The 16,811-nt window shown below is 40.4% G+C and overlaps 1 protein-coding gene across 1 annotated transcript; it reads right to left on the reverse strand.

Moving 5' to 3' along the window:
- Positions 1–7,924: 7,924 nt before the first annotated feature.
- On the reverse strand, positions 7,925–16,274 carry CDX4 (caudal type homeobox 4). Its single transcript, XM_001504968.3, has 3 exons — positions 15,773–16,274; positions 9,872–10,017; positions 7,925–8,700 (listed from the first exon to the last, which is right to left on the reverse strand). Exons 1-3 carry the CDS (start codon positions 16,272–16,274, stop codon positions 8,494–8,496), a joined length of 855 nt encoding a protein of 284 aa, XP_001505018.1. The 3' UTR covers positions 7,925–8,493.
- Between the last annotated feature and the right edge of the window lie 537 nt (positions 16,275–16,811).

Raw genomic sequence — 16,811 nt, forward strand, 5'->3', positions numbered from 1 at the left:
GGAAGAGAGGGCAACTTCTTTAACTTGATAAAGAACATCTACATAAAACACACAGCTAACATCATACTTAATTGTGAGAAACTAGAGGCTTTCTCACTAAGATCAGGTACAAGGCAATTGTGTCCCTTCTCATAACTCCTTTTCGACATCATACTGAAAGTCCCTGCTAATGCAATACAGCTATAAAAGGAAAGAAAAGGTATATAGATTGAGAAGGAAGACATAAAACTGTCTTTGTTCACAGATGACGTTATTGCCTGTGTAGAAAATCCTGAATTGACCAAAAAACTCTTGAAACTAACAAGCGATTATAGTAAGCTTGAAGGATACAAGGTTAATATACAAAAGTCAATCTCTTTCTTGTATACCAGCAATGAAAAAGTGGAATTTGAAATTTAAAACACATTACTATTTACATTGGCACCTCCTAAATACTCAGGTATAAATCTAACAAAATATGTACAAGATCTGTATGAGGAAAATGCCAAAACACTGATGAATGAAATCAAAGAACTAAATAAATGGCAAGATATTCCATGTTCATGGATAAGAAGACTCAATATTGTTAAGGTGTCAGTTCTTCCTGACTTGATATATAGATTCAATGCAATCTCAAATCTCAGCAAGTTATTTCGTACATACTGACAAACTGATTTTAATGGTTATATATATAGAGAAAAGACCCTGAATAGCCAGTATAATATTAATATTGTAGGAGAAAAACAAAGTTGAAGAACTGACACTACTTGACTTCATGACTTCCTATAAAGCTACAGTAATCAAGATAGTGTGATAGAGTGTGAGCAAAGGAGTAAAGAAATCAATGGAACAGAATAGAGAGCCCAGAAATAAACCCAAATAAATATACTCAACTGATCTTCAACAAAGAAGCAAAGACAATAATATGGAGCAAAGATAGTCTTTTCAACAAATGGTACTGGAAGAACTGGACACCCACATGCAAAAAGATGAATTTGGACACAGCCCTTATACCCTTCACAAAAATTAACTCAAAATGGATCATAGACCTAAATGTAAAACACAAAACTATAAAACTCCTAGAAGACAACATAGGAGAAAACCTAGATGATCTTGGGTACATCAATGACGTTTTAGATAGAACACCAAAGGCACAATGCATGAAAGAAAAAATTGATAAACTAGACTTCATTATAATTAAAAACTTCTGCTCTGCAAATGACAATGTCTAGAGAATGGGAAGTCAAGCCACAGACTGAGAGAAAATATTTGTAAATGACAGATCTGATAAAGGACTGTTATCCAAAATATACAAAGAATACTTGAAACTCAACAATCAGAAAACAAACAGCCCACTTTTAAAAAGGGCCAGGGGCCAGCCCAGTGGTGTAGTGGTTAAGGTTGCATGCTCTGCTTTGGTGGCCCAGGTTCGTCAGTTCAGATCCCGGGCACAGACCTACACATTGCTCATCAAGCCATGCTGTGGCAGGTGTCCCACATATAAAATAGAGGAAGATTGGCATGGATGTTAGCTCAGTGACAGTCTTCCTCAAGCAAAAAGAGGAAGATTGTCAACAGATGTTAGCTCAGGGTCAATCTTCCTCACCATAAAACAAAGGGCCAAAGACCTGAATGGACACCCCACCAAAGAAGATATACAGATGGCAAACAAGCATATGAATAGATGTTCCACATCATACGTCATCAGAGAAATGCAAATTAAAACAACAGTGAGATACCACTGCATACCTATTAAAATGGCCAAAATCCAAAACACTGACAACAGCAAATGCTGACAAGAATGTGGAGCAACAGGAACTCTCATTCATTGCTGATGGGAATGCAAAACAGTACAGCCATATTGGAAAACAATTTGGTGATTTCTTACAAAACTAAAAACACTCTTGCCATACAATCCAGAAATCAGCCTTTTTAGTATTTACCCAGAGGAGTTGAAAATTTATGTCCACACAAAAACCTTCACATGCATGTTTATAAGAGCTTTATTCATATTTGACAAAACTTGGCAGTAACCAAGATGTCCTTCAATAGGTGAATAGTATATAAACTATGTTATATCCAGACAGTGGAATATTATTCAGTGCTAAAAAAAATGAGCTCTCAAGCCATGAAAAGACATGAAGGATCCTTAAATGCATATTACTAAGTGAAAGAAGGAAATCTAAAAAGGCTACATACTGTATGACTCCAACTATATGATATTCAGGAAATGACAAAACTATAGAGATAAAAATATCAGTAGTCACTGGAGGGTGAGAGGAGGGATGAGTGAGAAGGTAAATCACAGAGGATTTTAGGAGAAGGAAAATACTCTGTATGATACCATAATGATGGATACATGCCATTATAAATTTGTCAAACTCATAGAATGTACAACACTAAGAGTGAACCCTAAGGTAACTCTGGACTTAGGTGATTATGATGTGTTGCTGTAGGTTCATCAGTTGTAACAAATGTACCATTTTGTGGGGGTGATGTTGATAATGGGGAAGGCTATGCACGTATGGGGCAAGGTATATGGGAAACCTCTGTACCTTTCCTTCAATTTTACTGTGAACTGAAAACTGTTCTAAAAAATTATGTCTTAATAAAACAAAACAAAGGGACACAAGGGAACTTTTGGAGATGGTGGAAATGTCTATTACTTTGTGGTGATGGTTTCACGGGTATGTGCATATGTCCAAACTCATCAAAGTGTATATATTAAATACGTGCAGTTTTTTGGTATATCAATTATACCTCAATAAAGCTGAAATACACACACACAGAAACATTTTGTGAAGAGGATGGAGGGTGGTGACTGATTTAGCCTTGGTTTGGAGGACTCTTGGTAAAATCTCTGTAGTAATCTCCTTTGGCTGCCATAACAAATTACCACAAACTCAGTATTTGAAAACAGAAATTTATATTCTCACATTTCTAGAAGCCAGAAGTACAAAATCAGGGTGTCACCATGATCTGCCTCTCTCCAGACGCTCTAGGGGAAAAATTTGTGCCTTGCCTCTTTCAGCTTCTGTGTTGTCCAGGTGTTTCTTGGCTTTTGGTGACATCATTCCAATATCTGCTTCCACAAGTCCATTGCCTCCTCTTATGTTTTGCTATAGTCTGAATGTTTATGTCCCCCCCGAATTCATATCATGACAACTTAGTGCACAATGTGATGGTTTTAGGAGTTGGAACTTTTGGGAGGTGATTAGATCATGAAATTAGAGCCCTTATGAATGGAACTAGTTCCCTCATAAAAGATACCAAGATGGCAGGTGTCCCACATATTAAAAAAAGTAGAGGAAAATAGACACAGATGTTCAAGGCCAATTTTCCTCAGCAAAAAGAGGAGGATTGGTGATGGATGTTAGCTCAGGGCTAATCCTCCTCAAAAAAAGAAAAAAAGATACCAAGAAAGCTCCCTTGCCCCTTCCATCACATGAAGATATAGTGAGAATTTGGGAGTCTACAATCCAAAGAGCACCTTCACTGGAACCCCACCATGCTGGCACCCTGATCTTGGATTTCTAGTCTCCAGAACTGTGAAAAATAAATTTCTGTTGTTTCTTATCCACCCAGCCTGTAGTATTTTTAATAGCAGCCCAAACAGACTAAGACATATTTGAAATCTCCCTCTGCCTCTATCTTATAAGGAAACATGTGATTGCATTTAGGATCTACTGAGACAATCCAGGGTAAGATCCTCCTCTGAAGTTCCTTAATCTAATCGCGTCTTTTACCATATAAGAGAATAGTCACTCTTTTGCCATATAAGGTATTATTGTTTAGGAGTTAAGTATTAAGAAGTGGACATATCTTTTGAGGGGTCACCATTCAACCCGTTCAGACTCCATTTTACTTCTGCTTTTCTTTCATCAGGCTAGCAGAGAACCAGGAGAGACTATGTTGGAAGAAGAGAGGGGAGAATTTTTTCCCTTTTCCCCGGAAGGCGTTTGACTTGCTGCTTTCCTCATCCATTGGAGCAAATCAGAAATGTATGCACAAGCACAACGAAAGGCAAACTAACAGTCCAAGTAATTTGTGTTTACTATTTTGTGGTATCTTTCTCCTATCTTAGGGGATTGATTTCTGTTTTAAGAGGGCATTTCCAAGTGATCCATTTTGAGATGTACTTTCTAAGGCTTTTCTGGTTAGAACGTGTTTAGGGAAATGATTGATAGCAGCTTAAGTGCCTTCCTCTTCCAGTAATATTTGAATTTTAATTAGAGAGTCACAGACCTAGAATTTCAGAGATTGGTAAGATTAAGCTCGTTTCGTGTTTTATAGATGGAGACATGTGGACTCTGAAAGGGTAAGTCTCTGTGGTAAACTCTGGAAGACAGAAAAAGTTGTTGAGACCAAAGGGCTAATCTTGCGTCAGTGGTACTTTAATCCCTGAGAAACCAAGGGTGTGTGTGTGTGTGTTTATTTTATTTTGTGTGAGTAGTAGAGAAGGGGAAAGTATATGGGGTCTTCCTGGGGTGTCCAGTAGAAATAAGAGCTGGAATAAACCTTTAAAGCCAAGTCAAATCTCTAGATTGTACAAATGAAATGACAGAGACTCTTATTGGTGAAGTGACTTAACCAAAACTTACATAGCTATTTAGTTGCAGAATTAGGTAAAACTAGAACTTCAGGTCTCATTTTCCAATTCAGTGGCTCTTTTTTCATACCATGTGAAGAGTTACTTTTACAACCAACTCACAATACTCATCCCGAAGGCACACAGTAGGGGACTTCTTTGCTTTGCATTGGCACTCATACTTGAAGATCCAAGGCTCACATACACCTGGTCTTCCTCTACCCACCAAACCCATTCCCATGTATGAGAGACCCGCTGCTTATCAATTGTTTGTGTCCCTCCTCAGTAGCACATTCAGATATAAATACACAAGGAAGTGATCTCCACTTGGGGGGCTGAAACTAAATTGTCTAAAATTACTATCTCCGTAGACTAAATCCTCTAGTGAGTTCCTCCCTTCTGGGTTATCAGAGTTGCAAGGCCTCTGCTGTATTTGTTTGCAGCTTTCTTAAGGCGTAATTGACATACAAGAAACTGCACATATTTAAAGTATAAAAGTTGATTTTTGACATTTGTATACACTAATGAAACCATCACCAGAATTAACATAATACATATATCCAGCACTCCAAAAATGTTCCTCATGCCCTGTTGTAATATTACCCTTCCCTTATACCACCTTCCCTCCTTGCAGGCACCTCCTGCCCTTCTTGGCTTGGTTTGGTAGTGTTAAAATGTTCCAACCCAGAAAAACAGCCGGATTCTCTGGATCTGAGCCAAGAGTAGAAAACTTTCCTTGGGCCTTGCTTCATTCCTCCTTTGAAAAGAAGCCAGACCCTCCCAAAGACCTTTCTTTGCAGCTGTACACAACCAATTCCCAGACTACATCAAGGGCCTTAACAAAGCAACTGGGAAATTGGAACACTTGTATAGTTTGCAAGGAAGCTTCCCAAGTAGCGAATTACTTGAGGATAAACTAAAGAAAGATTTGGGGTGAAAAAATGTTTCTTAAGAAAACATTTTTTGGGGCTGGCCCCGTGGCCTAGTGGTTAAGTTCGCGCGCTCCGCTGCAGGCGGCCCAGTGTTTTGTCGGTTCGAATCCTGGGCGCGGACATGGCACTGCTCGTCAGACCACGCTGAGGCAGCGTCCCACATGCCACAACTAGAAGGACCCACAATGAAGAATACACAACTATGTACCGGGGGGCTTTGGGGAGAAAAAGGAAAAAATAAAAATAAAAAATCTTTAAAGAAAACATTTTTTTTCTATTATAAAACAACATAAATTTGAAAAGTGATGAAAAGAAGAAAATCTGCATAATCCTACTACCCTAGCTGAATACTGTCAGTCATTTGGAATGTTTTCATTCCTGCCTCTTTCTTTACCAGAAAAAAATTCTTTATTGAAACCAACTTTAAATGCAACTTTTGAGTTTTGGCGTTTAACTTTCTTTTCTCTACATACCTCCAGCACACGTCACTATAATATGGCCATAAAAGCATGGAGTGTATATTTTTCTCAGGTCTCAGAGAAAGAATCAACGTGTCTTCTTAGAGGAAGTGGCTGCAATATGCTATTAAGAACAAAAGTTCCATATTGTGGTTCTGTTAGCAAGTTCTAGAGAATTAAAATCTATAAAAATAGAGAGATGTTTCTTCTCTGTGGAGTAAAAGTTTACAGCAGGAAAGAACAACACCCAAGGAAATCCAACTGTTATAGCCAAAGGTATACCTTTGGAATGGGGTGGGTACTTGCCTATGTACCCTCAGAAGTTAGCTTCCTCATCTTTAAAATTCCCACCTTCCCCTTACTATATTAGAAGGACTCATTTTAACACTTATTTTCTATGTTCAGCACTCCAAATGGCCTGCTGGCCAATTACTATGATATGTAGTCCGCACCATATTTGTTGGAGGCAGTGAGGTAGAATAGAATATGTGCTCTCCTGGGAGTAGAGAAACCCTAGCACAGTGCCTGGCATAGAGTAGGCGTTCATTATATATTTATTGAATCTAGCGGACCTGAGATGTAATCCTAGATTTTGCCATTAACTTACTGAAAAATTGGTAACTTTTTAAAGAGAAAGAGTTTAAATTGATCTATCCTATCACCGTTTCTTAATATATAGACTTGGGCTAAGAGTGGAATTGGTTAACAAAAGATACTTAAGCGCCTCTTGTCTCTAGTTTCTTAAACTACAAAGTGGGAATAGCAAATCTTTCCTATCTTTTGAGGATATCAGGCCAAATAATATAACACGTGTGAAAGTGCATTGAAAAATATAAAATATTACACACATGTAAGGAATTCTTAAGATTATCAGTAGAAGTCCCAAATTCACTGATGAGGAGGGTAGGGGAGCTGGAAAACAAAGAGTTAAGGCTGCATTCCTAGGTAGTAATTACCCACTGGTTGTTGTTTAGGGAGCTGTGGGCAACTTCAATGGCATAATCAGATACCAAATGAATAGTGAGGGGTGCTTTGAGTTTGGATCTATCATTAGAGACTGAGGAAGATCATTCTTATTTAACTAGGGGTTCTCATCAGCATCTATGATTGCCTTGCTGTGTGTCTTTGGAAAGTGATTTGATCACTCAAATCTCCATTTCCCTATAAGCAAAATGGGACATTTGATACCTTTGTCATAAAAGTGTTGTGAAGATGCATGAAGGAAAGGCAGAACATAATTCCAAAAGGTTGGATCAAAGATAGAAGGGTTTTTCCCTTAAATCTTTCCAAATGTACCTCAGGAGCAACCACAGAAAGTGAGTCCTCTTTCTGGGATTTTCATAAGGAGAGGGAGGATAAATTTCTTACTCGCAACCCAAAGAGAGGTAGTTATGCTCAAGATTCTAATTTTCTTAATAACTTCAAAGATGTATCTTGAAAAGGAAAGAAAAGTTGTACTCTGATTGCTTTCCTACTTTAATCAAACTTTCTTTTAAATCATCTTAATTTCAAATGATTTAGAGCCCAGCCTTTGGACACCTCTATATGTAAACAGTATACTGGACCAACACCAAAACACTCCGCTCACTTCAGCCCAAGTTGTGTTATTTGTAACCTGCAAACTGCAGCTCCTTGGACCATACTGCATTGACATGACATAATGTAGGTAAAATTGAACAGGTCGAAGGTGATGGCAAACAGAGGCTATAGACCAGTACACAGTCTTTGTGGTCACATTAACTCTGACTGCCACTGAACCATAGCAGTAAATAGAGTGGAAAGACAGAAAGGGGGAAAGGTTTATTCTGTGTGTTGTAGATCTGCCTTTCTAATGACTCAACCAAGCTGGCCTGTATTGTTCTAGTCTGATTTCATTGTTTTGGCAAGATTTAAAATTGATACTACATGTTGGAAGTTCTGAGATAAGATAACTGATGCTAGACAATTATGATTGAGGGACAAATATGGGTTTTTTATTTATTATTTTTATTAACCAGTGACAATGGATTCAGAATCACTTCTTGATGACTTTTTAAACATTTGTCTTGTTATGAAAATACTGTTAGCTTTTGAATAAAACACTGAAAAGGTAGCTACAGATAGGTAAATTTCTGCTTACTTTTTTCCCACCTCCCAAAGATGACATAAAAGAACACACCTAGCATCAAATAGCAAACACTAATACACATACAAAAATGAGCCTTCTGGCAGAACTGTTTTTTAACAGTCTATTCACAAGCAGGTTTCTGAAATTGTGAATAGAGTTGCAATGGCCTGTGATTGTAGCTTTTAATTATATAGCTTACACCAAGCTTCATGAGTGATTGACATACAGCATAGCACATAACAGGAGTTTTCTGGCGATAGTTTCTAACAGCAAGTGACTCCTGAATTATCTTTAACCTATTGTGCATCCCTTGTTCTGAGTACTGCCTTACAAGGAATTACATCCTGTCCCAACTCCTCTGCTGATATCTTAGAGACCAAAAAGACAACGCTAAACGAAGGGCAGTTTCCATCTTTCTTTGCCTTTCTTTCATTCAGAGACTATGACCTGCTGTATCTCAATAGGCTGAAATCCACGGACAGCAGATGGGGTGGTGAAAAAAGTGTTAGGTAGTTCCCCAGGGCTGATGGAGCCAGAGTCACTTTGCACTGAGCCTCCACTCTTCTCAAACTGGGAGATTTTCTTTTTGATCATCTTTCTCTCCTTGGCTCTGCGATTCTGAAACCAGATTTTCACCTGAAACACAAAATGCTTTGGATTTAATGAGGCAACATACTGAATGCAGTTTTCATAGTCATTGCTGATATTGTGCAGGGACTTTAGCATTTACAAAACCCTTTCACATGCATCACTTCATTTGAGCCTCACAGTGACCTTGTGAAATATGCCCATTTAACAGGTTAAAAAAGGCTGAGACTCAGAGAGTGAAAGTATCTTGCATGAGATGAAACTTAGATCAAGTCCAGGGCTACTGATTTTGAATGTAGTGGTCTTTATATTACACCTTACCCACCACCTCTATTGCACAAGTAGAAATAAATAATGATAGAATGGCAGATGCTGAGGTGTGGGGATAAAAAGGGAGGAACTTAAATAGCAAAGATGATTACAATCTGTCATTAAAGAAACTTCCTAATAGTAAAGTTAATGAAACATAAAACTTGGTGAACAAGGGTGATGAAATAGTATATCCCTTGCTATGATACCAATGTGCCTTAAGACGTGGTTGAAATACAAGCTCCTTGGGATAAGGCAATACATTAATGGGCTTTACAATTCTAGGATTCTGTGATTCCAGGATTACTCCTAGACTTAAGTGAAAAAAACATCAGGTAGTTATGTCATGTCAAAGTCCTGATGAATGGAAACCATTGATCCTTTCTATGATTTAATCTTCAATGAGTGCCCACAGTAAGCTAAATTTAAGGCAGGCATCATAGGATTACATAGACCATAGAAAATTAAATTTCCTGCCCTGAATAACAGAAAAACTTGGTTCAGGCAGCAACATTGTTGTTCAGTTACTGTTGTAGTTTGACTGATATAAACTAGATAATTGCAATGATTGCCAAATCTTCACTTCACATGTTGGTTGTGACTACTTGGAGAACCAGATCAAGGTTTTGACTTGACTGACCAATTATATGGGAGTTTTAGTCCTTTTCCACCTCCCATGTCCCCAACTCTAGTTTCCAAACCTACATAGTGCCCCCCACATTCAATTATTAATAAACCCACCAACCAAGGAGGGTAAACTAGGAGGTCCAGTGGATGAATATGGGCTTTAGGAGAGCTTGGAGAATGTCTTGGTCTTCTGTTTTGCTTCCACTCCTGCTTACAGACTTCCCTAAAACCTCAGCCTATTGAAATGATTATATGAGACACGTTGGATATACTTCTGGCATACCTGTCTCTCAGAAAGGCCCAGGTTGACTGCCAGCTCTGATTTTCTCCGAATGGTGATGTATCTGTTGCAGTGGAATTCCTTCTCCAGCTCCAACCTTTGATGGTCTGTGTAAACCACACGATACTTTTCTTTTGTCCTTGTTTTCCCTGTTAGGGGAGAAAATAGTACATTTAAACATATTTTACTTCTTTGGAGATTGTTTCAGTTGAAGGAATCAGAGCCACTGTTCCCATTCTCATCTATTACTTTCAAATATAAATCAAGGACATTTTTCGAACAAATACGTCATAAGTCCATTTGTCCATTAAATACTTTGTCATCTGTGACTATTACATATACATGTAACCAACACATCTGTCATGCCACCATTGACCTACCGCCATACAAACGCATTTTAAAGCGAATACTTAACCTGTGATTTTCATTCCCTTCCCACTCACCTATGGGAACACCATTGGCAGTAGTAGCAACATCCATTATACATGCACTTCCCTTTATATTTTATGCAGTTCATTCATACTCTTTCCTCTTGAACCTCTCACCAACCCTTTCAAATTATACAGATAAGGAACCATTTTACAGATAAGGAACCTGAGGCTCAGCGTAGGTAAATAAGTGGGTTTGTGCTAGTGAACTGATGAGTGGGGACCCAAACACATACCTTTGACTCCCAGTCCAGTGTGCTAAATGTTATTCCCAGTTTAAACATACTGGGAAGCATAAGAATAGCCCAAGTGTGGCAAACTATTATATGATCCTGACATTATTAGTTACACACATTCTAGTTACATACACATCCTGGAGAGAATTTTGTTTGGATTGTAATTAAAAAAGAAAACATTTATTGTCACTTAGATTCTGTTCTAGGATATCCCCTATTACCTATTAGAAAAATAGTTTCGTTTGTTTTTTGTGAGAGTCTTAAACCGATTTTTATTCCCAAGTGGATAATGAATGAGGAATGGAGGGGGTGTTGACTTAAGCAGAATAAAATGAGCATTCTAGTATTCGTTGAAAGGATATACAAACATTTGCTTTGTGTTACAACATTTAACTAATTTCTCAAGCCCTCCTTCAAATAGAGTTTTATTCCTCCTTTCAAATTTTCCAATGGTGATTAGGAAGTTTCCCTTTCTTTTCAATTTTTTTAACCCCCTCCAGGATCTTCCTCCTTTTCTCTATGGCTTTTGGCAAACTCCTTCTGATCTTCACTGGTTGTTTTTGATGTGAGATTTTGGGGAGCAATCTGTAGGACAAAGGTTTCTTTAAAGTGGTTCCCTAAACTCCATTGAGGTGTTAAGATGCAGCACAGGCCTAACAAAGGAGCTACATAGCATCAGATCCCATCCTGAACCCTCTTTACATTCAGGAACACCAGCCAATTGGTTTGGAATTTACAAGCCCTAAACAAATGTCAGACACTCTTTCATCTCTAGGAAAGAAAAAAAAAAAGGGACATGATTGTAGAAACAAATTCTAGATGAGAGATATGTTTTAGGATTAAACTAAATGGCTGAATAACTCATGGACGAATGAACTAAACAAAACTTTCCCCTTTGAAAATGGAAAATGATGAACCCCAGTCAGTTAACCTACCTCAAAGGCCCAAACTTTGAGCTGATTTTCTGAATCCAGACAGAAACCCAGGAAACCAGGGGTCTGGCATTTGGTATGTTACAAAGGCAGAATGTATATTTGAGGTTACAATGAAAACTTTGAAGCTTAATTTATTTCCAGAACCTCAAATCTCAGGATCAAAATATATCTTTGAAGATATGTTTGTTAAAACCTTTCCAAATCCCAAAGTGGCTGCGTGTTTAAATTCCAACTTGAGGCAGAAGTTAAAATTCAACTTGTGTGTGTCTGTTTTCTGCTCTTTGACAATCAGTAAATATAACCAGACTTCAAGAACTCTGGAAGGTTGGAGTCCTTCCCCACCCCCATTGGTCATAAATTCTCCTCTTGCAGTTTCTTCTGAGGACAATAAAGTCAAGACCAGGCCTCTTTATTTGCCATGAAAATCCTCACCCTTTCCGGCAATATAACCCCTGAAGAAAGGAGGAATGAGGAAGAGCCCGGCTGCATATCAAAGCCATTAGAAGTGTTAAAAAGGGTCTGTTGCCCCAATCTGACAGATAAGACCTCAAATCTCAAGAAGACGTAGCTCAGGGGAAAATATTGACTGCACAGCTTACAAAGAGAAATGAATTCCCATTTCCTGGTGCTCCTGTTGTGTCCCTCCCCCAAAACTGTCTTCTTTTACTCCCCTCTCATTGCCCTTGCCCCTTAAATGATGAAATCTGATTGAATGGGATTTGGACATTTTCTAATAGAGAATACTGTCCATATTCCCATACCAAAGCACCAACAAAACGCTAAAAGTCCTAGCTTTTATTGTTCAAGCTATTCTCCTAAAGTCTACATTTCTGAGGATGAGGGATCCCCTTTTTTGACAGTGTTGTGCGTTAATTTAGGAAAGTAACAATGTTTAAGATGTATTAAAGGGCTGCTTCCATCCTTCTGTAGTGGGATTTCATTGCCTCACCTCCCTCCACTCCCCATCCCCCGCCCCCCCCCCCCCCCGCAAAGACTTGGACAAACCTCTGTATTTCAGGATGGATGGACTCCTTTCCATTATCCAGGAGACAGTATCCTCACAGAGTTCGCAAGCGGATGTCATCATATACGATAACTTATTATTACCCTAAATGTGCTCATTTGAGAGACTGGCTGTGAAAGTGCGATTAGGCAGAAAAGCACTCTCCAAACCTAAGAGTTACGAGGATGATGACTATGAGGGTAAAAATGATGAAAATAAATTTCCTTCTATAGGGTGTACAGTGCAATTGGCCTCATAAGGATGACTTTCCATCTTATGGTAATGCTTTGCTGCTCTTAGTTAAAAATTGCATCAAAGGCATTTATAAGAATTGTCCAATGAAATGATCAAAACCAAGGAAGACAATGATAAGCTTCAAGAATTATTAAGCAACTCATTTTTTGAAGTGTCCTAATTGAATAAAACCCTTTAAGTATAACTTCCTCAGTGTTTTGTCTAGTGGCTTAATCAGAATTATCCAGTCACTTCTTTCTCTGCCCTCTTTCTCACCCCTAACAAGAACACCTCTCTCCAGTCCTGCTTAGAGCCTCTCTCCAGTCCACCTTGCCAATGCTCATCCAGGGCTACAACTCTGGATAAGAGAAAAGAAAAGATGAAAAAATAATTCCTAGCTGTAATGCACTGACAATGTTTAAAATATGAAAATTCTTAATTTTCACAGAACTTTCAGTCAGGTTCCTTTTCACATAATCTTTAAATGAAATGGATCACTTGGGGAACAAAGTTGGAATAAAATATCTCACTTTTTAATCAAATCACCTAGGAGACAGTCATTTACTCTGTATGTGAGTCCCCTTTCTCTCATTAGAAAATCAAGTGCAATAATAACCATGATGAAATGTTTTCTAATTGTCCCCTAATATGTATATTTTTCTTTAACTTACAGTTATTTAAAACATTCTTCAGCAATGGAAAGAGCTTTCATTTGATTACCTTAATCATGAAGAGGTTACTTCCATTTTGTAGTTCATCTATTTTCTTCTCAGCCATAAGCCAAATGTTGTCCCAAAATACTACAGAGTGAAGTAGAAAATTTAGGAGAATCTGACTCATTCATTCACTTAACAAATATTTGTTTAATACTCACTATGTATTAAGCACACAAATGGGTGCAATTTGGTTTGGAGTGGTCCAGTGAGATGATCAGCTTCATTTTTTTGTAGAGTTCATAACTTGAGATCTATGGAAGGGTTTCAGTGGGTCCATGAATGTCCCCAAATTATTTTTAAAATGATGTGTGTGCGCGTGTGCATGCAGGTGTGCTTTTGTGCATTTTTCTGGGGAGAGGGTCCATAGTTTTCATCATATTCTTAAATTCTTGCTAAATATACACCTTGGGCTACAAAAATATAGTAAAGGAGTAATTTTAATTTATAAGACATGAAAATGAAAGAAAGATTGAATTTAATAAAGTCTCATCTATAGGATAGGCTGCCAGGAGTCAAAGGAGTTCCAAAATCATTCAATTTTAACTTTCTCATGGAAGTTGGAGAGAAAATCTTCTGAGGGTGGCATTGTACAGCCAGGTTTGAAGGCTCAGCTAATGATGAAGATACCACAGGCCAAGGAGTCCTTTTCTAAACTCTCTTGGGACCAGAATTACCTAAGTCAAGAAGACTTTTAAGCAGAGAAACCTGTCATATCTTCTCTCATAAACAGAAAATTCATGACTCAAGATTTCTTTTATCTTGTCCCCTTTTCGCCATTGCTTTTCTTCCAAACAACACTAGTAACTTTCCTCTTCTAAAGTGTTTCAAAACATAATACTGGACTGGGAGCAGCTACTTTCCTGGCTTTTGTGTCTTTTGCTGAGGGCTAGGGCTTAGTGAATGGATATTAATTACAACCCTAAGATTAGATATAATAACAGCCCTGAGAGTGCCGCACCCTAACCTCATTTTCTATTCTATCTAGCCAGCCGACTCACCCATATTTTAAAAAAAGATATGCAGATTTACCTCAAAAAACTTTAAAGCCAAGTATTTAAGCTCTATTCATAATTTGAGATTGCTATCCTGGTAGTGTCCTAATCAACCAGAGCTGCCTCCCCCCGGCTGAGTCCTCTTAATGGTAAAAGTTGGTCCTTTCCCACCCCGCTGCCTTTGCTTTTTGGAAGGGAGAAAAAGTGCAGAATTGTGAACAGGAGCATAATAATTGTGGACAAATTCTATTGAAATGTCATTTCCTCCCCAGAGGGATGAAAGTGATAGAGTCAAATTTTACTAATTTTCTCTAATAACAGGGAGCGACGGGTTGGAATAATAAGAATGTGATAAAAGAACAGCTACAACTGAAAGCAAACATCTCCCCGCCTTCCCCCAACCTCGCCCCGTGCAAGATTAAAGCAGAGCGCTCACTTCCCCCGCCCCCGGGTCCCAGCAGCCGCCCACCGGCTTGCTGGTAGGAGTATTGGTCAGCGTTAGGCTGGGATCTCTGGGCCTTCTGGCACGCAGTCACAGATCTGCATCCAGCCCCTGCGCCTCTAGACGCCTGCCTGGACAGTTATAAAGCCTTTAACCACTTATTAGTGCTGGGGCTGATTATTCGAGCGAGCCCAGCGGATGTTAGGGTTTGAGCAGCTTACTATGTCCATGAGGCGTGCTGTAGCCTGCCTCAACGCTTCCATTGGCGGAAAGGACGTTGAAAGAAGGCAATGAGTTTAAGTCCAGCTCACTTCTGCCAGCTTGGGCGAAGGAAGCTGGAGCTTCCTTGAGAGGCCGGGGTGACGAGGCCACTTTGCAATGTGGCTTTCGTGGCTAAACTGGAGGGTCCGTTGCCAGCCAAGCACTGTGGACCTAAGTCGAGCATCATCAGCTTTTGAGGGGAACTCAACTCGCTCAGGTGGGGAAGGGTTTGAAATGGAACGGACAGGCAGCAGTGACTGAGCATCTGGACACCGTGGCTATCCTTTCGCCTCGTTCACCCTTTGATCTTTTCCGAGTATCTGCTTTCCCATCTGGGCAACTACAGGGCTGGATCCTGATCCTTGTGGCTCAACATGTCCATTGTCCACCCGCTTGCTTCCTTGACTGATCGGGGATGGTGAAAAACACCCCTAGGGTCGGTTTAGTTCTAAGTTCCACACACTGCGGGCTTTGGGCAGAGGTACATGCGAGGGAGGTCACTAACGGACGGGGGCCCTGAGCAGTCAGCCACACAGTGGTCTCCTCAGCTAAGCTGTCCCAGGAGAGGTCTGAGGAGTAGAAGGGCAGGCAGGCCAAGGGAAATAGAGGAGAAGCAAAGGAAGGAGAAATGTGAGGGCATTGGAATCAATTACTCACCAGTCACCTGCACAGTCTTGCGCATCCATGCATAGGGGCTGTGGCGACTTCTGCTGGGAGAACTGGCGTTGGCGGTGCTGGCGTCGATGGGGAACAGTGATCCGCCGGCTGGGGCTGGCATGCTGCCACTGCTGCTTCCACCGCTCGCCGGGCCCAGGTTGCTGTATTCCGAGGAGCCAAAAGCCGCGGGGCTCGAGGTCATGTCGTTCATGGGCACCGCGCCCATTGTACTGGATGGTCCGGGATACGCGCTCCAGTCTTCCCGAGGGGGACTATAGGGTGAGCCCCAGGTTCCCAGCGACGGCCCGTGAGGATCCATGCTGGACATATGGGGATACCCCATGTAGTGAGCGTAAGCTGGGGCCGCTGCAAAGTTGGAGGCTGGCAGCGGACTCCCACCCCCTCCAGTGCCGCCAGCCCCAGCGGTGCCGCCCCCCGCCGGGCTCCTGAGAGTGCCCGGGTACATGCCCGATTCTTTTTCCAAAAGGCAGCTTCTGTACATGGTGGCTTGGGTATGAGGAAGAAGCTCTCTAAGCCATCCTGAAATCCTTGTAAGGCCCCAACGTGACTTTGAGAAGCAGCAGGGAATCAATAGGTCAGTCTGTAGCTATGCTGCACGCTCCTCTGCGCCCCTTAGACTACTCCATCCCGCCTTTCCTACCCTGACGGTTTCCAGGTGACTGGTAGCCGGGTATAGATGGGCCACCAATGGCTGGGCTGACATCAAGGGGCTTCAGGCTTTTACATAGCATTTGCATTCAAATGAAGGGCCATTTCACTTTCACAGGGACTTGTTCACTCTGCTCCCTCTCCCAGAGCTCCTGGGCCTTTCTGTCTCATCTTTCTGGCTTTTGTCCATCTGGTCCCCATAGCACTAGTCTTGAGCTTTTGGAGGCAGGAGTTCTCCCAGGGGTTTTTGACCAGCTCCCTCCAAAGTGAGATGGAGACTGCAGAAACAAGGTCAAGTCCTGCTTTTTGGAATTCAGTCCTTACCCTGAAGGCCTCCTCCCTTTCTGCTGATCTTCCCGCACTCAGCCTG

This window comes from Equus caballus, chromosome X, assembly GCF_041296265.1.
Source record: "Equus caballus isolate H_3958 breed thoroughbred chromosome X, TB-T2T, whole genome shotgun sequence".
NCBI classification, from domain to species: Eukaryota; Metazoa; Chordata; class Mammalia; order Perissodactyla; family Equidae; genus Equus; species Equus caballus.